Here is a 25863-nt window from a genome sequence, read left to right on the forward strand (position 1 = left end):
AGCGGAGCGGGCGGCGCGGGCAGCTCGAGCTGTGCGGCAACATGGTGCGTGGCCGCATCTCCAGGCTCTCGGTGCGCGACGTGCGCTTCCCCACGTCGCTGGAGCGCCACGGCTCCGACGCCATGGTAAGCGCTGAGCGACTGCCCGGTGCCTCTTGCCGCGGACGTCCAGGCCCACGTAGGCGCAGGGAGTCCAGCGGGTCCCGGAGTTTCCCCACTTTTGCCGAGGAGGAGGCCGGGAAGGGGACGGAAAGTAAAAGTAACCCAAAATTATCCACAACTCCTGGGCTTACCCCCCGCCCCTTTGTTGACGTTTTGCGCTTCCTGTTGTTACATTTATGATTCGTATTTTGCTGGAAATGGTAGATGCGTAATGTGCAACACCAGCGAAATGCTCTTGTTGGATCCCCACCGATGAAAGCCTAGAACACCTGCTGGCTTCTGCTGCACCGAAACCTTGGTGGGGTTTGTGGTGGTGGGCTTGGCTGTTCTGGGTGAGGATCCTGCCTCCCCTACAACTTGCTGTGTGACCTAGAGAAGACGCTAACCTCTCTGGGCATCTTGGGCCTGTCTTTGAAATGGAGTCGCACTCTGGCTGGGAAACCAGACAAGCCCGTAGTAATTCTGAGGCATGTGAGGGGGCTCTCATGAAATTACCTGAAAACGTTGTTAGAAAGGGTTTGTCACTGTAGAGAGTTATGCAAGTACCCGTCTTTGGAGAAGTTGTAAAACTACAGCCTTCTGTCTAAATACTGAAGGGCATGTTTGCTTATTGACCGTGTTTGGAGGGAAACCCTCCATCCCTACCAGGGTCCCTGCAGTGGTTCTCAAATATAGGAAGGAGCTCTATACTGAGTCTCCCCGAGGGCTGTCGTCCACTGGATTCTCATTGCCCTCAGTCCACCGAGGAGAAAAATTTGCATGGGTCTGTAAGGAATGTGTGCACACATGGGGGGAAGTGAGAAACATCTATGTTAGGATGATACTTACCTCTTACCTGTGTGGAGGGAGGGGAATGAGTACCAGAGGACTCTAGTATACCCTCTAATGTTGTGCTTCCTACGTGGGAAGGTGATATCATTACATTCATTACCCATGCTCTTTGGGTACTTGAAATATTTTTTTTTAAAGATAGGTCTCTCGTGGAAAATGCTGACTAAACAAATTATTATGTTTAAAAGTATGTCCTTTATTCTGAGATGAAGTTATTCCCGCTTTTTAAAATCTTTGTGTTCCTTCTTATGTTAAATGACTTTAAAAACACCCAGTTTGGCAATCCTTTGTGGATCTCCAAATGTTTGAAATTTCACTGGCTTGTAAAAAATCAAACAATTGCTCTAATGCAACCACTTTGGCTCTCTGAAGTGTAGCAGCTGTGGGTTAAACAACTCACTCTCTTAAGCCTTGGTTTTCCTTTTTCTTCCATTTTTAAAATTTAAATTCAATTAATTAACATATAATGTATTATTGGTTTCAGAGGTCAGTGATTCATCAGTCTTATATAACACCCAGTGCTCATTATATCATGTGCCCTCCTTAATGTCCATCACCCAGTTACCCTTTCCCCCAGCTCCCTCCCCTCCAGCAACCCTCAGGTAGTTTACTGTGATTAAGAGTCTCTTATGGTTTGTCTCCCTCTCTGGTTTTTTTTCCTCTCTTTCCCTTATGATCCTTTGTTTTGTTTCTTAAATTACACATATCAGTGAGATCATATGATAATTGTCTTTCTCTGATTGACTTATTTCACTCAGTGTAATACCCTCTAGTTCCATCCATGTCCTTGCGAGTGACATTTTAATTTTTTATAATTTTTTATAACTTTTTATAATTTTTTATAAATTTTTTATAATTTTTTAATTTTTTATAGCTGAGTATATTCCATTGTGTATATATGCCTACTATAACCATTCATCTGCCGATGGACATCAGGCTCTTTCCAAGGCCTCAGTTTTCTTATCGGTGACATGGGTATAATAATATCTGCTTTATGTAATAAACGAGATGCTCGTAAGGTGCCTGATACAGAGAAAGCCATCAGAAAGTATTATCTGTAATTACTGTTTACATATGAGAAAACTGAAGTAGAAGGGGCTGTGGCCTAGATTTTTCGCTGCTTTGAATTTGTGAAGTGTTGAAGTAGCCTGGTTTTAAGTAGAGTAATTTAAGAACTGGAATTTGTCTCTGGGTCTAAGTTGTTTATGACCTCTGGATCAAGAGAGATTCTCTGATACCTGTGTTACAAACTCATAAATACTTAAGTATTTATCTTCCAGAGATATGGGGTGTGTTGTGTGCTGATTCTCATGTGCCTTCTTATTAGAATGTGCTGCTTTGCAGTTCCTGGGTTATTGCTTTCGAGTCCTCACGGCATGCTGAACTCAGCAATTCAGCTCTGTTCAGCACTTACAAACAGAGGAGCCTTCCTGATCAGAAGAAGCAGGATATTTTCATGAAGGAGCCCTGAAACTGTCCCCCAACCTGTTAAAAGTAAAGGATTCCAGCTGTGATTTTTTTTTTTTTTTTTTTTTTTATTTATTTGACAGAGAGATCACAAGCAGGCAGAGAGGCAGGCAGAGAGAGAGGAGGAAGCAGGCTCCCTGCTGAGCAGAGAGCCCGATGCAGGGCTCGATCCCAGGACCCTGAGATCATGACCTGAGCCGAAGGCAGCGGCTTAACCCACTGAGCCACCCAGGCGCCCCGAGCTGTGATTTTTTTTTAATTGGCCTTTTAGAAAATGTGGAGCACTCAGGCCTGCATTATAAGTTGCTTGCTTGTCGAGACACTCATCAAGGTTCCAGAGAGTTCCAGGGCTGTGGGCTCATAGCCCAGCTCCAGCTGACACATGCCACAACCACCACCACTTCCCAGCCTATACTTTTCTTCTTTCCCCATTGTCTGCTGAGCTCCCGGGAGTGGCTATGCAACCAGACTGCTCTCCCGCTCCTCCAGCTCCCAGTCCCACACCCCCCCCCAGCACTTGGAAAACTGCCCACTACATCATGGAGAAGACTGAAAACAAATGCACCCTGGGCCCCATCTCCACCCGTCAGTCTCCAAACTAACCCCCATGTTTCCCTTTATTCTGTGAGTCCTATCCTTCTCCCAAAAGAATCCGTTCTGCTGTGTCCCCATCCCCACCCTATCCGTTCTGCTGTGTCCCCATCCCCACCCTTCTTGACTGCAGAGGCCCCATTCTCATCCCCTGTATCTCCAGTATTTTCTTCCTCAGTTTCTTTTCCCACTGGTTCCTTTTCTATCACATATAGACAGGGATTTGCATTTTGGAATCACCTCTTGACCCTAACACCTCTCTTCTGCCTTCTGTGTCTGCTCCTTCCCCACCAAACACTAAATCACTGGTTCATCCCTGTTGCCTCCAACCTTTACACTTCCTTCCTTCCTTTACAGTACTTCCTTCCTCCTTCATCTGAAATGAACTTCTGTCTCCGTCTTTCTTTGGGACAGACTGTTATTTCTGCTTCCAGGGTCCTTTCTCAGGGTCTGCGTGTCATGTTGTTGGCTGCCTCCTCTTCCAGCCATTGCTCTACACCCTGGCTGGCTGCTGCTGCTTCCTTTACTGACCCTGCTTCTTCCTTCTGCAAGGCTCAGGCCCCAAGGGCCCTACTGTCTCATGCTTCTCCCAGTAAGACCCTCTCTGTGTGTACAGCTTCAGTGCCCACTTGTATGCCAGTGATTCCAGATCTCTTTCTGAATCTTGCCTCTTAGGAGCCCAGGGCCGAACCAGGCTGTCACCAACCCTTAAATACACTCCAGTCTTTCCCTTTTCTGTGTCTTCACTGTCACTGTCACCAAAGGTGATTCTTCCGTCCCAGTCCTTCATGCCCTCTCCCACTACTGAACAGCTCCCCATCCTGGACCAACCACCTCAGATTCTAATTTCATCATAAAGCCTCCTCCAGCTTCAAATCCATGCCACTAATAGTGCCCCCTGCCTGGCTTCCATAGTTTGTATTTCTCCCAGAGACTTACCACATCCTGCCTCTTATTATTAGAGCTTCTGTAACCATGGCTTTTAAACTGTAATATTCTTTTTTTTTTTTTTTTTTGAGATTTTATTTACTTATTTGAGAGAGAGAGCATGAACAAATGGAAGGGCAGAGGGAGAGGGATAAGCAGGTTCCCACTGAGCAGGGAGCCTGACAGGGGGCTCAGTCCCAGGACTCTGAGATCATGACCTGAGCTAAAGGCAGACACCCAGCCGACTGAGCCACCCAGGCGCCCCGGAAACTGAGTTTAAAGAGACAATTTAAATCCCTATACCCAGGGAAAGGGAAGAGGCAAACATGGTAGGCAGGCGGCCTTTGTCTGGCATCAGAGCCTCGTGGAGGGCATTCAGTGTGAAGGGTTCCTGGGTACCGGCTACGTATCAGAAGTTGTGCAAGTTGCTGGGGGAGCACAGATACATTTTCCCTTAAGAAAGTTGTAGTTTAGGGGCAACTGAGTGGCTCATTGGGCTGGGCATCTGCCTTCAGCTCAAGTCATGATCTCAGGGTCCTGGGATTGAGCCCCCCGAGAGTCTGCTGCTCTCCTACTGCCCTTCCCCACCCCCAGCTCATGCTCTCTTTCTCTCTCTCTTACCTGTTCTCTCTCAAATAAATAAAATCTTTAAAAAAAAAAAAAAACAACTCAGTTTTCTTATCTCTCAGGTAGGGATAATTAGCACCTACTTTGTGATATTGTTGTGAGGGTTAAATTAAATCAAGTAGCTTTTAAAATAGTGTGCCAGAGCAACAAATGTTATATAGTAATAATAATAATAATAATAATAACAATAAAAACCGTAATAAATTTTCACCGCCCGATGCAAAATCCGACACTAGCTGCATCTTATGCCCCGTGCCGTCCCTTGTCCATCCCCATGTCTCTGTCCCCGGCTTCCTCTTTGCTTGCTCCCTTACTCTTCAGGGTGCTTCTCACTGACCACACAGTAGTCCTCACCTGCTTCTTGTGTGTTGGCTTCTTCTCCCCACTGTAAGAGAAATTTCTAGACACAGACTGGTTTTTTCACTTCTGCCTCCCCCCGTCAACAGGTACTGTTGAGTTTCATCACAGTCAGTCAGTAAACACTTACCAAAATACCATTTGATAGTAGCAAGTTTAAAAAAAGAACAAAACAAAAGATGGGCTAATTTGTCCTGAGGTTTTAATTCCTTGCGTTCCCCCAGTGATCTCCTCTGAACCGGGCACCATTGTCTTTTGAGCCCTGCTACGGGCTGCAGCGAAGAAAAGTCCAGTTTTCTGTGAGGCACTCTGAAGCCTTGGCTGCTTCCATTTGAGGCTGCTTGTGAATGCAGCTCTGTTCAGAGAGCTGGCAGAGGTAGCTTGGGCAAAAACTCCTGGATTACAATCTGAGCTTATCATCAGAGGAGGCATAATTGCAAATTGGCACTAAAAATGTATACATTGCCCTCGTTGAAATTATATGAATCTGTCAGGAGGACTTTCCCTTTGTCCATTCAGAACTCCTCCATTTTGGGGGGGGGTGCCCCAAGGCTTGCATTAGACTGGAGCTCTTCACGCACATTCCCTGTTGTGTTTTCTCTTCGTATGTGATGCTCTGAGGTGTATCTTTGGGTTTCTCATGTTTGCGTTGTGGGGTGGGGTGCATATTTCCCACAGCACACAGACCCTGACTACTCGGCTGCCTATGTCATCTTAGAGACGGATGCGGAAGACGGGCTCAAGGGGTATGGGCTTACCTTCACTCTGGGAAAAGGCACAGAAGTTGGTGAGTGGAATGTTCTTACAAGGTTCTAGAATGCTTCATTTTCACTTAGATTCCAATTGTGACCTTACTTTTCTCTGTATTTATACTGCTCAGGGTGAGTAAAAAGAGCATTTTGTGGTTTATTTGTTTCATGGGGAGAAATGAAATAGTGGCAGGACTTGGCCCTTCTCCTCGCAGGGGTCGATGGACTGTGGGCATATCCGTGAATCTTGGCCTATTTCTCTGACTGAGAAAGGCAGGTGGCCAGGGATATGACATAGACAGACGGGCAGTGGTCCTCATGGCGGAAAGGCCTCTGGCTGCCCAGGTTCAGAGCTGTCATCTGGGCAAAGCAGGTTTGCATTGAGCTATGAGTGCAGTTCTTCTCTCAGAATTGGGGAGAGCTTAGTGGGGGTCTTGAGGCCCCTCGTTTTCTTGATAAAGAGACTGAGGCCCAGAGAGCTGCTTAGCTAGCCCCTCCCTGAAGTGTTTTCTTTCCACATTTTTTAAAAAAGATTTTTTTTATTTATTTGAAAGAGAGAGAGAGCACAGAGGGAGAGGCAGACTCCCCACTGAGCAAGGAGCCTGATGCGGGGTTCCATCCCAGGACTCCAGGGTCATGACCTGAGCCGAAGGCGGCCGCTTAACTGACTGAGTCACCCAGGTGCCCCTCTTTCCTCAACGTTTAAATACAAATGATCTCTTTGATTTTTGTTTTGAAATACTTAATCCATGTACAAGATACAAAATTCAAAAAGTACAAAAGGTGACCTTTGCCAGATCAGTTTCTATGGATCATGAGGGTCTGAAGCCAAATGATGACAGTTGAGGTGTGAAGATCTAAGAAGGAAGGAAACGGTTTCTCTAAATTTGGTGGTGATGCAATACCTCTCCCTGTCAGCTGTTTGCACTGTCCGCTCTCCCTTAGATGTAAAGTAGAAGTCTTCGGTCCACTGAAAGATTTTAGTATTGTCAAGCAGACGAAAGTTGTGTGTGCACACGTACACACGTGTGTGTACGTGTGTGTGTAAGGACAAGGGAACTTTTCTTGTATTTAAGTGGATGCAAGGTGGCTACTGTCCCACTTTTCACAGGCTGGCCTTCTGTCGTGCCTTCAGCCAGTTCTGTAACAGACTACCTTTGAGGTTTCTCCCATGGGTCAGGCACTGGAGAGAGATTTTAGTGAGACAGACAAAGGAGACAGAATCTCGAGTATATGGAGAAAGAATGCACGAACGTCTCAGGGACATACAGCCATAAAAGAAAGGATCATGCAGCGTGAGAAGGATAGATTTTTCAAAGCTGGCACAGGTTACACAGAGAGAAGTTTAGTTCATTGTCCAGGAGGGTCTTGGGCAGCTTCAGAACAGAGGTGAGCCTTTGAGATTAATCTTAAAGATTATTCCTTGAAGCTAGGAATTTGCCAGGTAGCAGGAGGAAACTCAGCAATGATTCCGTCTCCTTCTCCGTTAAGTCAACCATTTGCTGTTAATGTTTTCCATAAGGCAGTGACTGCTGACCACACTGGGTTTGTGAGCTGTGTGTCAGCTTCTCCGGCACCCGTAATTGTGTCTGGTCTAAGCCAAGTTTATGAAGCTGCCTTCTCTCTATTGTAGACAATATAGGGCGGCCCCCAAAGGTTGCGTAAAACTCAGCAAACTTACAAAATATGTTATGGAACGGGCCTCTGGAACCACTCTATTAATAGCCTAGACTTTGAACTTTGCTAAGTCAGGTGCACAGTAGAGGGACCCCATGTGCTCACTGAGACATGAGATAGGAGACAGGAGGCTCCTCTCCCTGGTTGCTGAGCTCTGTGCTTTGGGGCCTTCACTGACCTCTCTTCCTCCTCCACTCCCAACCCCTCCCAGCTGTCCTGATGGGCATCTCAGCCAGGGATAAATCAATTTCCATCCTCTATGCCTTTAATAAATGGCTCTTTGGCGGTGATATAGTCGGCTTCCGCCTTTTGCCAACCACAACATGAGAGAACCATTTTAACTTTAACCTTCCTCCATATTTCAGGCAATTTACCAGTCTCACTGAATGTGTTACATGGCATTTGCATTAAAGTTGAAAAAAATTCCATTAGTCCATCACAGTTCTTCTGTGCCTTTGTCAGCCTACTTACTTGTTCATTCTTTTATGATCAAAAAAAAAAAAAGTAAAAAATAGTGGTTTCCTCATTACTGTGAAGGCAGTGCTAGTATAGTGTGTGAGAAAGGGAGGGAGGGTTCTAGTTATTGTTTTATGGATAAAATAAAAAAAAAACAGCTTTTAACAGAGGGAAAAAATATGAAGAAAGAAAAATTTCTAAAGAGACAAAAAACAGCTGTAAGGGTTCACACCAGCCCTAAGGTGCAGGAACCCATGGTCATTCATAGGCTTTATTGACTTGTCCTTCCTGGGCTGGACAATCCCAGGGAGTCAGTCAGCAAGGCACTGCCTTCGATGGCCAGTTTTTTCCAGATCAAATTTCTCACCCATGGCAGCAAAGCAAACCTGAAGTAGATTGTCCCATACAACGGATGACCACCAGTACCCGAATTTCTGTCAAATGCACTAAATTTTATTTTATTTTAAAGATTTTATGTGTGTGTGTATGTATGTATGTATGTATGTATTTACTTAATTGGCAGAGAGAGAGAGACAGTGAGAGAGGGAATGTAAGCAGGGGGCGTGGGAGAGGGAGAAGCAGGCCTTTCCACTGAGCAGGGAGCCCGATGGGGGGCTTGATCCCAGGATGCTGGGATCATGACCTGAGCCGAAGATAGACATTTAACAGCTGAGCCACGGAGGTGCCCCCTTTTCATCTGTAATAGTGTGTTATATTGTGAATTCAAGATATTTTCTGTGCTTGATATTAATTAGAAGTTACTTCTTTCTCTTTCTCTTTTTTGTTTTTTTTTTCCCTTTGGTGGTAAGTAAGACCCTTCTTATTTTTTAGGAACAATGAATTAGCAAGGTTTGGTTTTGAAACTGCCTGTACAGACACTTTCCCAAGTGAACAAGAAAATAGATTTGAATATGACATAAACTTTCGTATCTGTGGCTCTGTTTTTCACATGGCAACCATTCAAACTGTGTTTGCTCTACTCAGATGGAGCTATGGATTAACAGCTATTCTACATGGATAGTATTACTTACAAAAAACACAGAAGACATATTCTGGGCAGTTTTTAAAAACAAGTATCTTTTGTATATGAAGTTTCTTTCATAAAACGCCCACATTCGTTTGTAGTGTTTTCATGTCTTAATTTATTGAGTTCATACCAAAACATACTTAAGAATTGATTCCTTACTTAATAGTGGTCTGTGCTGTGAATGCCCTCGCCCACCATGTGCTTAACAAGGACCTCAGGGACATCGTTGGTGACTTCAGAGGTTTCTACAGGCAGCTCACAAGTGACGGGCAGCTCAGATGGGTAAGGGCCACTTTTAAAGAATGCTTCTATAAGTAGTGTTACTAAGGTCTAAGATGTCCTTTGATGGCAACAAATACGAAAACAAACAGGCTTATAATTCTAAGGTCAAACATTGTATTGAGATAAATTAGGGCTTGAACCATTTAGACCGTCAGTGTTTGGAAGTAATTGATTCAGTATAAGACTTGAATCTGTACATATTTGGATCTTGAGAGCCCTATGGACCTCATCTCTACTCCCACTCCTTGAATGGAGAAGTGTTCTAGACCCCCTAGAAGATTAAGTACTGAATAGGCAGCCTTTCTGGAGGAGAGATAGTGTGGGTCGTATTGGAACTAAGAGAGGAAGTTATTAAAGCCAGAAATGTGAATCTTACATTTCTTAACCAAAGTTAAGAAGATAGAGACCAGAGTACTTTCATGTGTAAAGGTCTGTATTTTTTTAAGATTTTATTTATTTATTTGTCAGAGAGAGAGCGAGCACAGGCAGACAGAGTGGCAGGCAGAGGCAGAGGGAGAAGCAGGCTCCCCAGAGAACAAGGAGCCCAATGTGGGACTCGATCCCAGGACACTGGGATCATGACCTGAGCCGAAGGCAGCTGCTTAATCAACTGAGCCACCCAGGTGTCCCTAAAGGTCTGTATTTTGAACCCTAAGTTCAAGGCATGAAAAGAGTGAGGTTCTAGAGAAAGGAGTCTATCCCTCTAAGGTCAGTCCAATAACTGGGTCCTTGCCCTTGTCTCCTGACATCAGCTCTGTCTTTTGCTACCTCTGCTCCAGGTCTTGTCCATGCATGGAGAAAGGCACAAGGGAAGGCACTTGCTGTCTTGCCTTGGATTTCATTTTGAACTTTCTGCAAAGCAAGTTGAATTTGTTTTTCAGGGCATTCCCTTGAAGAAGCTCCTACTGGCCAAATCTGGGACAATTGAAGGATCAAAATAAATATGTTAGTAATGGCTTGTAACTCATGGAATAACATAAGAATCCATGAGTCCATTTAGGTAGTGAACAAGCAACCAGGAAAAGCTTGTCATTATAGTAGAATACAAACTTAATGTAAAAAGACTGGTAATGTTAGACAGTCACTGTATTGCAAATGTTTTAGCCATAACTGATTGAGGCAAGAATCTTCAATGCATGCCCAAATTTGGGGATAATATTAATCTCCCTACTTAGAGAAAATAGTAACCTCACAGTGCAACAACCCAGTGCACCCTGACTTACCTAAGTGCTGAAAGATCATATCCCTAATAAACAACCAAAGTGACATTACTGTCTACTTAAAATTTGTGCCAAAAAAGTATGACCTGAATCCCAGTGATGAAGGAACTCCAGACCAACCCAAATAGAGAGACACTGTTACAAGTCAGCCGTCTTGTGCACTTTAAAAATGTCAACAGCAGCTTGAGAAGAATAAGAGAAATTATTCCAGATAAAAAGAGACTAAAGAGGCAAGACAACCAAATGCAATATGTTAATAAAATATTAAGACAGTTGGCAGAATGTGATTATGGACTGTCTTTTAGACAGTAGTATTCTATCAATGTTCTGTTCCCTGAATTTGATCGTTATACTACTACGGTTATGTGAGAGAAGGTTCTTGTTGTTAGGTCCTACATGCAGAAGTATTTAGGGTTCGAGAAGCATGGTATCTGCAACTTAAATGGTTCAGTAAAATCAATATTATATAATATATGTTCTATTTATATATGTATATGTGTGTATATATAGAGAGAGAGAGAGTGGGGAGGAACGTACAAGAGTTTTTTGTGCTGTTCTTGCAACTTTTCTATAGGTTAGAAACTATTAAAAAAAAAAAAAAAAGCTTAACCCCTACATGAGCCTTTATTGATGCCTTTTAAGTCTTGAAATGTGTCCCTGGCTAGGAGACCTAAATACCTCTCATTTCTAAGAAATGCTGATGTGTTTTGCTTCCTAACCAGATCGGTCCTGAGAAAGGGGTTGTGCATCTGGCTACCGCAGCCGTTCTCAACGCTGTCTGGGACCTGTGGGCCAAGCAGGAGGGAAAGGTAACTCATCAAAGGAGCACTTGCTCTGTGGAAAATCCGACATGTGGCAGAGAGATGAACACTTACTCTATGAGCAACCTTCTAAAGGCAAAAGACCTGCACAGCAGGCCTCCAAAAGAAATATAAAGAATTGTTTGATTCTTTATCTCCCTGGCAGTAGTTAGGAAACTATAGGAGTAGGTTTAAAGGGCAGAGAAAGAAATAGGAGGGCAGCAAAGCTAAGGAGTCAGGAGGCAACATTAGAGACCCCAAGACCTGGGCACGCAGGTGGGCCAGAGGGCAGGTGTTTGAGAGTGGGAATTTTCCTTTTCTTTTAGGGAAAAAAAAAGGCTACTTTACACATGTTTTACAATTCTTTTCTCTTTTTTTCTCTCTCTCTCCCTCTCTCTCTCTTTCTTTCTTTCTTTTTTCTCCAAGCCTCTGTGGAAGTTACTTGTTGACATGGTAAGTATAATGTTGTTATAATGTTAAAGAATTATAATAACATTGTAATGTAAATGAGATGGATTTCACAGATTACTTGCTTTTGGTAATCAGTAAATATATTCACTATTGTCTTTGGGTCACTGTAGTGATAACAAAGCAAAAGCCCACTAGATCCTAGTATTTCTTTTCTGATATTTGAAGTAACAGCTCGCTGTGCTCGCATAGGCAGAGTGGTGCAAGGGAAACACTGAGTTTAGGTCCTGCCTCCCCCACTATGGAGTTTTCACATGTAATGCAAATTCCCTGAGCCTCTGTTTCCTAACTATGAAAAGGGGATTGTCGTCACTTCTCTGAGAACCTCATAGAACTTGTTTAAAGACCAAATAAAGTGCTTCCTAAAGAACAAGAGGTTATTAAGATATTGTTATTATCTTAATAATATGTATGATATATTATTAAGATATTGTCTGGTCATTTTGAATTTAAAAGGAAGTGACAAATCAGACTGTGGTGGTCTCCAACTGTCTGATTTCGGAAGGGAAGGAGCCAAACGCTGAAGATAAGGCACCTCAATGTTTCCTTTTTTCTTGACATGTTTATGGTAGAGCTGAACACCTGGCGGCTGAGGAGGAAAAAAAGTCTGGACAAGTTAAGGGGCATGAGCTTCACACCCAGGCAGACCTGGCTTTTTATCTGGGCTCTATGACTTCCTGGCGGGTTGACCTTGGACAAGTCACTAACCTCTTTGAGCATCAGCTGCCTCACGGTGATGATGTCTTGCATGGTTGCTGAAACTCTGGCGGTCAGCAAATGAAGGCCCTCTTATTATTTGGCATCACAATTAAGGAAACACAAAGAACACCATGGCCTTGAAGACTGTAGGTGGGCAGACATTGCCTCTTCTCTGGGAGAAAGTAAAACAGGAGGCTATCACACCATCTCTCTGATGTGGTTGCAGGTGGCATGGGGGCTCCATCCAAAGAGGAAGGACATGAGCTGCTTTTAGGCGCAAGGTCAGACTTTCAGAGGGGTGTAAAAGGCGGCTTCCCAAATGAAATGATTTGAGGGCCACTAGAGAAGATGCCTGTGACTTCATTCTTTTGGATCCTATTTCCTGTTTCAGTAGCGGCCAGTAGTCTAGAAAGAGGTAGAATCTCAGCATTGAAAGAGCAAAAGCTCTTTCTTTCTTTCTTTCTTTATTTATTTATTTTTAAGATTTTTATTTATTTATTTGACGAGAGAGAGGGAACACAAGCAAGCAGAGGGAGTGGTAGAGGGAGAAGCAGGCCTCCTGCTGAGCAGGAAGCCCAGTGTGGGGCTCGATCCCTGGATCGTGGGATCATGACCTGAACTGAAGGCAGACACTTAACGACTGAGTCGCCCAGCACCCCACTTTTTTTTAAGATTTTGTTTATTTTTGAGAGAGAGCACACATGAGCACGAGCAGGGGTGGGAGGCAGGCAGAGGGAGAAGGAGACTCCCTGCTGAGCTGAGCAGGGAGTCGGTTGTAGAACTCAATCCCAGTACCCTGGGATCATGACCTGAGCCGAAGGCAAATGCTTCACCAATTGAGCCAGCCAGGTTCCCAGCTTTTACACTTTTTCACAGACCAGTGGAGTATTGTTGGTCACAGTAAAACCTGAGTGGGAGCAAAGCTACTGGTTACTTCCCAGCTGTTAGATTGAGATGAGGAGGGGTCTCAGCCAGAGGCCCAGATGAGGATGTTGGCCTTGCCAGCGTGGCCTGAGCAGTGAACGAGGGGCAGGAAGAGGTTGGGAGAGAACAGCCAGTGATGGTCCAGGGCCAGGCGGTATGCTGGGTCGTTCATGGTGAATCCCTTCTGTCCTGTCGGTGAAATGAGTTGTCCCAATTTGACAAGAGAGGAAATGGCCCACGGTCAGGCTGCTAATAAATGGTGGGCACAGGGTTGACCCTGGAGGGCCTGGTTCTGAGACCGGCTTTCTTTCATCTCCTGCTGAGCTGCTCCAGGATCACCGTAAGCCGTGAAGTGTGGAGCAATGCCGTAAATATAGAGGGACGCCAGGTGCTCATCTCTCCACTTAACCCGTGCTGAGCGCTCAGATCCTCCTGCCAGATCCTCCTTCCAGGAGCCATGTTAGTTGGGATGGTGGAGCCTGGATGTCTGGGGAAGGAAAGGATGGGGAGGGAGTAAGGGGTTGCAGCACGAGGGCCTGAAGATGTCTTGGGGAGGTGGCACTGACCCTCCGAAGAGCTCTGTACCAAGGAATGACAGAACCAAACAATTTAACACAAATCCTGAATGCCCTTTCCCAGAAAGGGTAAGTCTATCCTTAGAAACCTAAGCTGCTCATGAATTGATCTGGGCCTTTCCCCTCTCCTGTCACGCTGCCAGGACCCCAGGACGCTGTTATCCTGCATTGATTTCAGGTACATCACAGACGTCCTGACTGAGGAGGAAGCCTATGGTGAGTCATACTCGAGTGATGGAACTGAAAGTTTTCTGGTACCTGCTGATGTCTAAATAATGTAGTAGCTTGCTTTGTTGTCTGAAAAAGTGATGACGCTTCTCATTTTTTTCCAGAAATACTGCAAAAAGGTCAAGTTGGTAAAAAAGAGAGAGGTGGGTGGTGAGGAAATTTCCTTCATTATTTTTGTTGTCATTGTCCTTTTGAGGGTCCCTGTCCACTTGGGGTTCACATCATCTTTCCAAAATGCCCGTGGCCCGCGGCCAGGCCCTCTGACAAAGGGTTGCATCTGGAAGATGCGGTGTCCTGGGTGTGACAAATAGGAAGACCTGGGCTAGATGGAGACCCTTGGTATTTGCAGGATTGTGAATGTGGCCAGACGCTGGGCTTGGGGCTGGGTGTACTTGAAAGTCAGGGTCAGAAGGAGAATAGGCTGGATTCTCTGGGGCCAGCAGCTTAGCTAAAGGCAACTGTGCAGCCAGGGTGGCTTGATCGGTTGGGCATTCGCCTTTGGCTCAGGTCATGGTCCTGGGGTCCTGGGCTCAAGTTCCATGTCAGGCTCCCCGCTCATTGGGGAGCCGGCTTCTCCCTCTCCCTCTGCCACTTCCCCTGCTTCTGCGCATTTTCTCTCTCTCTTGTCAAAAAATAAATCTTTAAAAAAATAATAATAAAGGCGATTGTAATTTTGAAGGTCCCTGGAAAGCACAAAATGTTGACCGGCATTGTGTTTCCACAGAAGGACAGATGCTGATGCAAGGCTACCCTGCCTACACCACGTCGTGCGCCTGGCTGGGCTACTCAGACGACAAGCTGAGGCAGGTGGGCGCTCGGACCTGGTGTTGTGGACAGGTTTTATATTCCTGGCTTTCTGGAGTTTTCTTGTTAGCCTTTCTAAATCGTTTTGGACCCAAGGCCTCATTCTGGAGCAAAGTAAAGCCATTCACATCGTGAGCGCGGGACCCCATGACCTAGTGTGTCCCACCTTGGCTTCTGGAACGTGACAGGCCGGGGTTTGATTCCCTGGCAGAGGCAGCAGTGTCCCACTGAGCCTCGATTTCCTCACTGTGAAATGGGGAAATGGTAAGTATCTTGTGGGTGGTTTGGGGGGATTCAGAATCCTGTGTGAGCTCCGCAAGGCCCTCAGCCTGGCGCCGGCGCCCAGCATGCACTCGGAATGTGGTTGGTTTATAACTTTGCCATCACACTGTCCTCGCCGTCGAGAGGAAGACTAGCCTCTGTTTGTTTCCCTTACGTCCGTGTGTTCAGGGGACTGCACAATACCCTCCCTTTAAGAAGGGGGATAGATAGAAATGCTCCATTTCCCTCCTAGGAATGTTGTGAACAATTCAAGAAATTGTTCCCCTCAAGATGAGGAAAGAATGTCATCCTACAAGTATGAAGAGTTATGCTCTGTTGGCGAAGCCACTCCTGCTTTTACATCACCAACACGTGGTGGTTCCTCTGGTTCCTGAGGCATACCATAGTGGTTGTGAAAGGAGACCAGAGACAACTGGGGTACTCATTAGACAAAAGAGAGTTTTGGGGTGTGTGATGGTAACTGTGCTCTTTTCCCCACAGCTCTGCACGGAGGCACTGAAGGACGGCTGGACCAGGTAACCTGTTTGTGTGAAAATTGGCTTCACTCTCCCTGTCACGACAGGCTGGGCAGTGGAGACGAGCCAGGAGCAAAAGGCCCCAAGGATGCCAGGGTTCATCCAGGAATAGTCTGACATGTAGGGATGCGTGGGACAAGTTTCAACATAGGCCAGGCTCTTTCTGCAAAGACGAGATGTGATGGGGCCCCTGGGTGGCTCAGTTGGTTATGCAGCTGCCTTCAGCTCAGGTCATGATTCCAGGGTCCTGGGATTAAGCCCTGCATCGGGCTCCCTGCTCAGTGGGAAGCCGGCTTCTCCCTCTCCCTGTTGCTCCCCCTGCTTGTGTTTTGCTCTAGCTGTGTCTCTCTCTGTCAAATAAATAAAATCTTAAAAAAAAAAAAAAAAGATCTGACAGCTCTCCTAGTTCCCTGACTTGGGGTCAGCAGGTGAGGTGGCCTTATTGCCCTGAGGTCATTTTCCAGTGACTTGTCTGAGACCTAGGGGGACAGGGCAGGAGGCTACTAGAAGAAGTCACCTGTGAATTATCAGCGGAGGCAGCCACTTCTGCAGAGAACCTGCGTGTCTTCGCCCCACCAGGGGATAGGTCCCAGTTACCAAGCCACATCTCTTTTACAGGTTTAAAGTGAAAGTGGGTGCTGATCTCCAGGATGACATCCGTAGGTGCCGCCTCATCCGGAATATGATTGGGCCCGAGAATATGCTGGTAAATATCCTCCCCTCCTACTGAGAAAGAGCAGCCTTGCATGAAGCCTGTGCCCTGGGCCAAAATACAACTCACTTCAGGCAAGGATTAAAGAACGACGAGAACATTAAAGCTGAATGTGAGAGGAAACACAGCTTTGTGGTCTTGCATTGGGCGAACTCTTTAAAAAAAAAACCAACTACGGTGGGAGCCGATAGTTTTAAAAGATTCTCTTCTGCAGAACCTTAAGTAAGAGCTGGATTAGGGATTGTTCCTTCTTGCTAGTAGCGACGCACCTGAGCAGAGAGGTTCCCCACTGGTGCCCTCATGTGTCATTATCTAGTTTCCCTGAACAAATCTGTCCCTCCTGGTTCAGCAGATAGGCCAGTCTTGGGGAGCCAAGGTGGAAGAAATGCCTAACTTTTGCTGAGATAAATGTAAGGATCAGTGATTCCTGTCTTCATATTTTTATAAGATGTTTCTTATTACATGTAAAATATTTTTATAAAGTCACGGTAAGATGTTTTTATGGTTTTTGGAGGCATGTTTCATAAGTTAACAGAAATGGAAGTTGAGTCCTTGACCTAGGATCCGAAGTGCCACTACCTATATACAAGTTAACATGACTTTTGTCTTACTGGGCCGTTCTTACCCAAATAACTTATGCTATAAAGTGATTCTACATGTCCTGTCCTCTGGTCCTCATAGTGGCTCCTGAGGGGACTCACACCACTTAGCACTTCCTACTAGACAGATCCATCCCCATGTCTGTCTTCTCTGGGTGTGATAATGTCAGGGATGGGGAGGCCCTTTCATCATCTCTGCCCACCCAGCACCTGGCTTCCAGAGAGCTAGGACCTGGGAGTTAGAGGCCTGGACCTGAACTTGCCATTCACATGACTTCCTGTTCTTGGCAACTTCCTTAACTGCTCTGCATGCCAGCTTTCTTTTCTGTAAACTGAGTTAATGTGAACTGCTTCATAGAGTTGTTCTAAATATTAAATGGGACAAAATCCATAAAATGCCCGGTTGAGTAGGTGCTTCATCAATGGGAGAGTCTGGGTTATTGATTATTGTGCCAGACTCGTGGTTGCCAAGAGTCAGAATGACTAGTGAACAAATTCAGAATAGATGAGCATGATTGGGAAGGTGCTAAAATAGTTTCCAGAACAATGGACAGTGCAAGACAGACACAGTTGGGTGGCACCTAGGTGCAGATTGGGCCAGAACTCCAGGGCCCACAAGCACTTCTCCTGGGCCCAGCCCAGGGCACCTGCAGACATCACAGTGGTCCTGTGACTGGCTTGCACCTCCTTCAGAAGACGCATCTGGAGCCCCAGTTCCAGTCATGGTGGCTGCGCTTTGGCCGCCTTCATGCTGGCTATGTGCTGGTCCTCCACAGGGGAAATGTCAGCCTCCCTCCCAGAGTCTTGCTCAACCATCGGGGGCACTGAGTGGCAGCATTTCCTACCTTAGAGCCAGGACCCCATCACAGGTCAGCACCAGGCAGACCTCATGGCAGAGGGTCCCTCTCTCTCCTTGCAGATGATGGATGCCAACCAGCGCTGGGATGTGCCCGAGGCAGTGGAATGGATGGCAAAGCTGGCTGAGTTCAAGCCACTGTGGATTGAGGAGCCCACCTCCCCTGATGACATTCTGGGACACGCCACCATTGCCAAGGTAGAAAAACTGCACCTGCTCCTGCCACTCCTGCCATATATTTGTTTGTTTGTTGGGTTTCTGGACTGGCTGTGATGGATCCTAAAACTCCTTTGCTTATTTCCTTGTAGGTTTCTCTTTATTTTAGAGACAGTAAATTGCTAAACATTGAAAGGCTGCCCGCAATCCTAAGATTAATAGACACGACTTCATACTTTGTAAATACAGAAATCTGACTGATACTAAAATATTTTATTCACCCCTAATGAAACAAAATTGTAGATTCCCCTGGCTGACCCAAAAGAAAAGGTTTGCTAGCTAATGCCAAGGTCAGGCCACCCCAAGAGAAGGCTGCCTAGAGCCCCCGCACCAGGGCACTTTCCTCACAGATCTACTGGCTTCCTACCTCTTGGGTTTAGGGAGACCCTGGTACGTCAGAACGTCTGAGGAACATGCTTTCTCAGGAAGCGGCTCCCTTTAGCCAGTGTCTAGCACTGATAAATAGAAAGCCAGAATGCCGGGTCACTTATGAGGAGAACTCCTAACTTCTGGGAACACTAGATGTTTGTATCCTCTGACCCGAGCAAGCTCCACGAGGAGCCACATTAAACCAAAGGCTGTTGGATGAGTGAGAAATCAGGGCAGGAACGGGTTGTGTGATTTGAATACATTGGTGTCCATCCAAGGGGGCCCCACGCATCTATCCACAGAACATGGCTGTGCCTGCTCCTGGCATGAGGCATGTTGAGTCTTTTTTTTTTTTTTAAGATTTTATTTACTTATTTGTCAGGAAGAGAGATAGCACAAGCAGGCAGAGTGGCAGGCAGAGGCAGAGAGAAGCAGGCTTCCTGCTGAGCAAGGAGCCCAATGCGAGACTCCATCCCAGGATCCTAGAACCATGATCTGAGCCGAAGGCAGCGGCTTAACCTACTGAGCCACCCAGGCATCCTGGCATGTTGAGTCTTAAGTTCCCCCTCCTCAACCAGCACTCACCCCTAACTCCCCTTTTATGTTTTCCTCTGATGCCCCTTTCCCCCCAACACTCTGCTGTCAGGATGTAGGTTTGCTGGCCTTGTGTCCCTTCCTGCCTGCCTGAGCAGGTTTCCCCCTGAGGTGGTTCTGCATTGCTATACTTTCCCCTGATCTAGAAAGTTTCACTCTGTGGATGGGCAGTTTCACATTCTGGGAGGAACCCCTCCCAGAGGTAGGACACCTCAGTGTGTCCTACGGGCAGTTGTGGGTCCTACAGGGGCCTTCCTGCCCCATTTCTCTCAGGACACAAACGTATGAGCCCCTGCTGTCAGGCCCTCCACAGAAGCCTGTGTTTGAGGGATGCCCTCCATTCTCCCCACGTCACAGCCAAGCCACAGAGAAACAAAGATACGTGAACCTGAGAGAGCTGGCATGGCTGGGGGGGGTGCCAAGTGCTGAGGACAGTAGGAGCAAGGGCACTGCAGGGAGACATAGGGGTGGGCTATAGCAGTGGAGCTGCTTGGGGAGGTAAGACAAGAGCGGACCCTGAGCAAAGCTGCATGGCAGGTCGGGGGGCGGGGCGGGAGGAGCAGGAGCCACAGGGTGACCGTGTCAGTTTAAAGAGACCTGAAAGCTTCTGAGGAGTCATGAGGATCGGGTCAGAGGCCATGGTTTGACAAAGATTTTCACCTTGGGGTTCTTTGGGGGCAGCCAGGCTCTAGTGCTGCCCACCAGCCCACACAGGGACCTGCACCCCGCCCCCCAACACACACCCCTGCCCGGAGATTTTCATTAGAAGCTCTTCAGGGCTTCAGCCCTCTGAAGTTTTGTTTTTATGAGGGAGGCCATCCCCTCAGGAAGTATTCCATGACGTGGGCACAGACAACCCAAGGCAGGGGGCAGCTGCAGAGACAGCCGGCCCTGGTGGGGCCATGGAGATGCCCAGCGGAGTGCAGATGCACATCGGGGAAAGACAGGTCCCTGGGACCGGGTGATGGGTCCATTTGAGCAGAAGTGAGCCACCATAGTGTCTTGAAGGGGAGAATGGGATCAAAGAGGATTTGACTGGAAAAAACATGTAGGATGGCTTGAGATGTGGTACAATGTTGTGTGAAACAGGCAGAAAGAAACTAGAGGCAAAGAGCAGACAGAAGTAGGAGGCTTTCGCAGTAATCAAGGAGGATGGGCAGTGAAAGGACAGGGCAGCTAGACTAGAGCAGGCTCAGGAAATATTTAAAAGGAAGAAATAGAAGTTGGTACCTATTTAGTGTCAGAAACATATACTTTAAAATGGTAGAGTGAGTAAGCCAAATGGCTTTCCTACCCCTCTGTTTTTCCCCACTCTGGTTTTTGGTTTTGTTTTGAGATAAAGAACTGCACTCATATAGAGGTCTCTGGAAGCATAAACCAGGAAAGTAGAAGGTGCCCCACTGACCATCCACTCTAACTCCTCACCTGGGGACAAGGAGGCGAGGCTTGGGTGGTCCATGACCCCCCCTTCCATAAATAGTGGCAGGACAGGTAGCAGGATCAGGAGCCCCTGACTCTTAAATTAAGGGTTTTTTCTGCAGGAAAGTTTTCCTATCTAGTGGTTAGTAAGCTTCCACTGGCTCTGGAGCTGGCCTGGAGTCTAGGCCTTGGTTCTACCCTTTCCAGCCTGTGATCTGGGGGCGGTTACTAGCCCTGCGTCTGTTTCTCATCTGTGAAATGGGGACGGGATGATGGTGACTCCTATCCCAACGGGCTGTAGATGAGGACCCGTTTCAGTCAGGCTTTCACACAGCACCAGACAGGTAGCAGGACTCAGACATGTTAGCTATTGGTTCCCTTGCTGTATTCCCTAAACAATGGGAAGATAAGCTGGGGAGAAACCAAAGGCACCTGAGGAAATTGCCTGTGGCAGCACCAGGGGGGACGTTTGGGGAGCAGCCGGAGCCTGGGTGGAGGGGGTGAGGTAGCTTCAGAGGGGAGCACAGAGAGAGCAGTGCTGTGTTAAGAAGACTCCAGCATTCACCCAGTGAGGAGTTCACCAGGTAAGGAATAAGCTCTGCCTGACCTGTAAAGTGGATCTAAGGCCACTGGCTAAGCTTGAAGGGAGAGGGTTCTAGAACACCCACTGAAGGGGCGGCAGGGAGAATCTGCAGAGCTGTAGCAGGAAGGGAGCTAATGGCAGCATTTCAGCGAGCCCCTCCTGTGTGCACACATAGTCTGTTTGCCAACCTTTTGCCCTTCCTAAAACTTCACACAGCCCCCGCAGGGACATCTCCTTCTTCAGCTCTGAGTGGTTAAACCACTGTAAATTTTTTTTAAATTAGGATTTTCAGTTCAGAATCTTTGGGAAATAACATCAGGTTGCCTTCTATTTTATAGGCGCTGGTCCCATTAGGAATTGGCGTTGCCACCGGAGAACAGGTAAGTGACATCTCCTTGGGGTCAGTACACACTGGCCACCCACTGGGGACACTGGCGTATGTTAGGCTCCACCACCTGTGTTATTTTGAGGGGGGATGTTTTCATAATCTCAGAACCTAGGATGCTTCACAGCACATCGGTAGAGTCTGCAGTCAGAGAGAGTCAAAATTTGTCTCTTTTCCGACAATTCATACGAAGTAAAGCCCAGTATCTTTCCCAAAGTATCGAATCAACGTTTACAAGGTAGCAGTTTGAAGTTGCTCCTGCCAGGGCCTAAGACGCACAGTATGGTTTTAAGAAAGCCAGCTTCCAAACTGAATAAACATCACTGCGTTCACTCTCCGTGCTTACAAATGGAGCACAAATGCTTGCCAAGACCCACAGCCGTCCACCCGCGCACGGAGCCTCGTGGAGGAACAGATCCTCGGTTTGCCCAGCGAAAGGAGCAGTGCTGGCTGGCCTTGGGGTTTCCGTCGTCCTAGCCACCTGCTCGTCGCCATCACCACATGCCCTCCTGATGCTTCTCTTTGCCTCCCCCTTGCCAGCCGCTCTGAGCGTCATTCCCTGATAGATGTCCAGCCAGTGGGACTTTTGCGTGCCTCACACCCTTCCACTAGCAGATTTACGAAGCAGTGAGCAGTCAGGACCCCCACCTGCATTGTCAGGGCTCGCTTCGTGCCAGATGAGAGTGAAGAATACAGCCCGGGCTTCCTGAAGGCCCAGGTTAACTCTTCTGCTGGTTTTAATGTAATTCTATTTCCAGTGCCACAACAGAGTGATATTTAAGCAACTCCTTCAGGCGAAAGCCCTGCAGTTTCTCCAGATTGACAGCTGTAGGCTGGGAAGTGTCAATGAAAACCTTTCAGTGTTGCTGATGGCCAAAAAGTTTGAAAGTAAGGGCGCCCGGGAACCGCATACCAACCCTCCATTTCCCCGCCCTCCGCACACCACGGGTCCCTCTGGAGAGACTGTCTTTTCAGCCGAATCAGGGAATCTTTGACGATTTTCATCCTGCAATTTCCTCCCTAAATAATAATGAATGATGTAATCACCTGCGGGCAATGAGAAAAACCTCAGGTGTTCTCTCCTCTGCCCACCCCCACCCCACTTGGCATTAAGTAGAGATCTGTCTTTATTGTAGTTCCGGTTTGCCCCCATGCTGGCGGAGTTGGCCTCTGTGAATTGGTTCAGCATCTGATTCTATTTGACTTCATATCTGTTTCTGCAAGCCTCAAGAACAGGTAATGTCAGGATAAAATTCGGCTCTGGAGAACAGAGGCACTAAGAACTCTCTTGTTTGCCACATTCTATAACTCAAAAGCCAAGTTGGCTTTGCTTCCACTTTTTCCCATGGGGCCATTTCACTAGAGTCCCAGCAGTGAATAGATCTCTTTTTCTTTTAGATGGTGGGTTCATGGTAGCTGCCTTTGTTTTCTAAGCACATGATGGGCAGGTGGGGTGGAACCTGGGGAAAACAGACTCCTTTTTTTTAAAGTAGGCTCCACACCTAGTATGAAGTCCACCAGAGCTTGAACTCAACGACCCTGAGATTAAGACTTGAGGTGAGATCAAGAGTTAGGCACTTAACCTACTGAGCCACCCAGGCGCCCCCAGAATTCCTTCCTTTCTAAATCTACATGGCTTTCATCACATTTATATTCTCTGCTTTTCCTGGTCCCAGCGCTGGAGTCTTTCATAGTCTGGCCACATCTAGTTCCACCTTATGTCTCAAGATGTCCCAGGTGAACTTTAAGACAGTCTTCCAGTAATCTGCACACATAGGGATTTATTTTGATTTATTTTTTTAAAAGATTTTATTTATTTATTTGCCAGAGAGAGAGAGAGAGAGAGCAAGCGCGCACGCACAAGCAGGGGGAGTGGCAGGCAGCGGGAGAAGCAGGCTCCTCCCTGAGCAAGGAGCCAGATGCAGGACTTGATCCCAGGACCCTAGGATCATGACCGGAGCCGAAGGCAGACGCTCAACAACTGAGCCACCCAGGCCCCCCTATTTTTATTTTTCTAAAGATGTATTTATTTCAGAGAGTGAGTGAGAGGGTGGAGGGGCAGAGGGAGAGAATGCTGTAGCTAAAACCTCTTGCTGAATGCAGAGCAGGACATGAGGCTCAGTCCCAGGACCCTGAGATCATGACCTGAGCCAGAATCAAGAGCCAGCTGCTTAACTGACTGAGCCTCTCAGGCTCCCCATGTGACTTTATTATGCATTTCTTTCCTCCTGGAATTAAATGTGGTATTGCAGAAGGATCCCTGGCCATAATTTTATATGGTGGCAACATAAAAATGTGCATGAGAATGGCAAACACCAAACGCCAGGCAGTGGGTAAGAAATGGGACCTGTGAGGGTTGATAGGGGGCCTCAGTGATAAAGTAATGGTTTCTCTCTCTAGGTGGGGGGTGAGTACATAGATGTGCCTTTTATGTCTGAAATATTTTGTATGATAAAAAGTGAACATTCCTAGGCTACTCTGCTTTTGCCCTCTCTCATTTCAGTCCTGCAGGTGGGACCAAGGGGAGGTTCAGACCAACCTTGAAAGGTCCTGCCAGTCTTGCGGGCTAAGAAAAGGGCCCTCACTGAGGGTGGTACACTGTGAGCATGCGTGAGTAGGTGAGAGTGAATCAGGCTGCTCTGGGGCTAGGGAATGTCTGTGTGGGTGGGGCAGCCGCCAGGCACCACTGGGCACCCCTGCTTTGTGACCACATGGAGTGCCCATTCCCTGCTCATTCAAGGCCAGAACATCCTCTCCCATGTGGCTGGTTCTTCACCTATAGTCTGTTCTTATAGATGACACATAGCACATATTCTAGGTGGTAACCTGGTATCGTGTCCACTGAAACCATGCAGCCATGTCTTGCCAGTTCCTTGGTGAGTGCCCAGCACCAGGCACCTGGGCTGCCTGTCCTAACTGTTCATTAACCGATGACCAAAGTAAGGCAGCAGAGTTAGGTCACTTGCCCCAAGTCACAAAACTAGAAGGTGGTTGACTCCACAAATTTGAACAGATTGGTTTGATAGTAAAACCTGTGCTCTTTTTTCTAAATCATGTGTGTAGCTGGATGGGATCTCACTGGGTGATTTTAATCTATTCATCTAACCTCTCGCTAAAGGTACCCAAATAATCCCAGATACTTATGGAGTCTAAATGGGTATCTTCAGGGGGTCCCGAAACCTTTACAGATCTTCCTTGGCTTGAGATAGCTTAACATTCCAATAAACCCTCCCTAAAATATTGAAATAGTAATATATTTATCAATATTGATAAATATTAATATATTGAAGCTATATTTTAAAATGTGTTTAATACGCCTAACCTACTGAACATCATAGCTTAGCCTAGGCTACCTCAAACATGCTCAGAACACCTGTGTTGGTCTCTACTTGAGCACAGTCATCTGGCATGAAGCTTGTTTTACAATAAACTGTTGAATAACTCTTGTAGTTTATTGAATACATTACTGAAAGTGTAAAACAGAACGGTTGTATGAGTGCAACAGTTGTTAGTGTACTGGTTGTGGACCTTCATGATGGCATGTTTGACTGGGGGCTGCTGCCGCCACAACCCAGCATCACGAGAGAGGATCATATCACACATCACAAGCTGGGAAAAGATTCAAATTCAAAATCTGAAGTAAAATTCTACTGAATGCATATGGCTTTTGCTTCATCGGGGAGTCGAAAAATCTTAAGTCAAAACGTTGTAAATTGGGGACCATCTGTAGAGTTACAACAGACTTTTTTACCCACCCACGTGTGACTTCACCCTCACATTACTTTATTTTACAGAAAGAACCTGAGGCAGTGGTTGAAGGATTTGCGTAGACATGCACCCGATTGAGTCCACCCTTTCTTGAGCGGTGCTCATGCCTTTGCTTTAACAGTTAGTACCACACGAATCATCTAACATAAGACCGTAATTACTGCCCTAATCTGATTTCTTCCTCCTAGGATGTGTGAATATGTCGACCACCTGCACGAACATTTCAGGTATCCAGTGGTAATCAAAAAGGCTTCCTACATGCCTCCTCAGGTGAGCAAGGAGCTGCCAGCCCCTGGTATTCTTGTTCTTGTAGGTTAGACCCTAGAGTGCAAAACGGTCTCCTTAGAGCTTATTTTCAGTATCTAGAAATTATAAATGTCTCTTGAGTTAGCAATATCAAATTTCCAAGGCCTGAAGGTCAGGAGTTAAAGTGAAATTGCCCCAACAAGGCTTCTCTAATGCCAGCCTTTCTTCCCAACACCAGCTGAGACCTTAAAATGAACACCTCTTGTGCAAACCCCTCCCCACCCCCTGCCACAAACAAAACAAAACAAAAAATAAAACTTGGCACCACCTAGCAAGTTAGCGAACTGAAACGTTTAGACTGCGGTTGTGTTGTCTGGACCACTTATCTTCATCATGTCCAAGACACTGGGGCTCATTTTCACCAGTGGAGGCTGAGTTGTCAAGGAAGT

At 46.7% G+C, this 25863-nt stretch overlaps 1 protein-coding gene across 3 annotated transcripts in view; it reads left to right on the plus strand.

The window, feature by feature from the left end:
* The window catches only part of LOC111142533 (enolase superfamily member 1), a 26903-nt gene continuing 1040 nt past the window's right edge, over positions 1 to 25863 (plus strand). The window contains exons 1-15 of one of the 3 annotated variants that reach the window (XM_022495786.1): positions 1 to 125; positions 5640 to 5748; positions 9037 to 9152; positions 11095 to 11181; positions 11599 to 11625; positions 13982 to 14054; positions 14171 to 14209; positions 14791 to 14873; positions 15633 to 15667; positions 16286 to 16373; positions 17898 to 18032; positions 21354 to 21395; positions 22159 to 22288; positions 22537 to 22636; positions 25357 to 25438. In XM_022495786.1, coding sequence (XP_022351494.1) covers positions 42 to 125; positions 5640 to 5748; positions 9037 to 9152; positions 11095 to 11181; positions 11599 to 11625; positions 13982 to 14054; positions 14171 to 14209; positions 14791 to 14873; positions 15633 to 15667; positions 16286 to 16373; positions 17898 to 18032; positions 21354 to 21395; positions 22159 to 22288; positions 22537 to 22636; positions 25357 to 25438 — 1230 coding nt within the window. In that variant the 5' untranslated portion in view covers positions 1 to 41. Of the gene's footprint in view, positions 126 to 5639; positions 5749 to 9036; positions 9153 to 11094; positions 11182 to 11598; positions 11626 to 13981; positions 14055 to 14170; positions 14210 to 14790; positions 14874 to 15632; positions 15668 to 16285; positions 16374 to 17897; positions 18033 to 21353; positions 21396 to 22158; positions 22289 to 22536; positions 22637 to 25356; positions 25439 to 25863 lie in introns of those variants that run through there. The other 2 variants (XM_022495787.1, XM_022495788.1) reach the window with 2 other exon arrangements.

The sequence above is a fragment of the Enhydra lutris genome, unplaced genomic scaffold (genome assembly GCF_002288905.1).
Source record: "Enhydra lutris kenyoni isolate GAN:26980312 unplaced genomic scaffold, ASM228890v2 scaffoldscaffold8, whole genome shotgun sequence".
NCBI classification, from domain to species: Eukaryota; Metazoa; Chordata; class Mammalia; order Carnivora; family Mustelidae; genus Enhydra; species Enhydra lutris.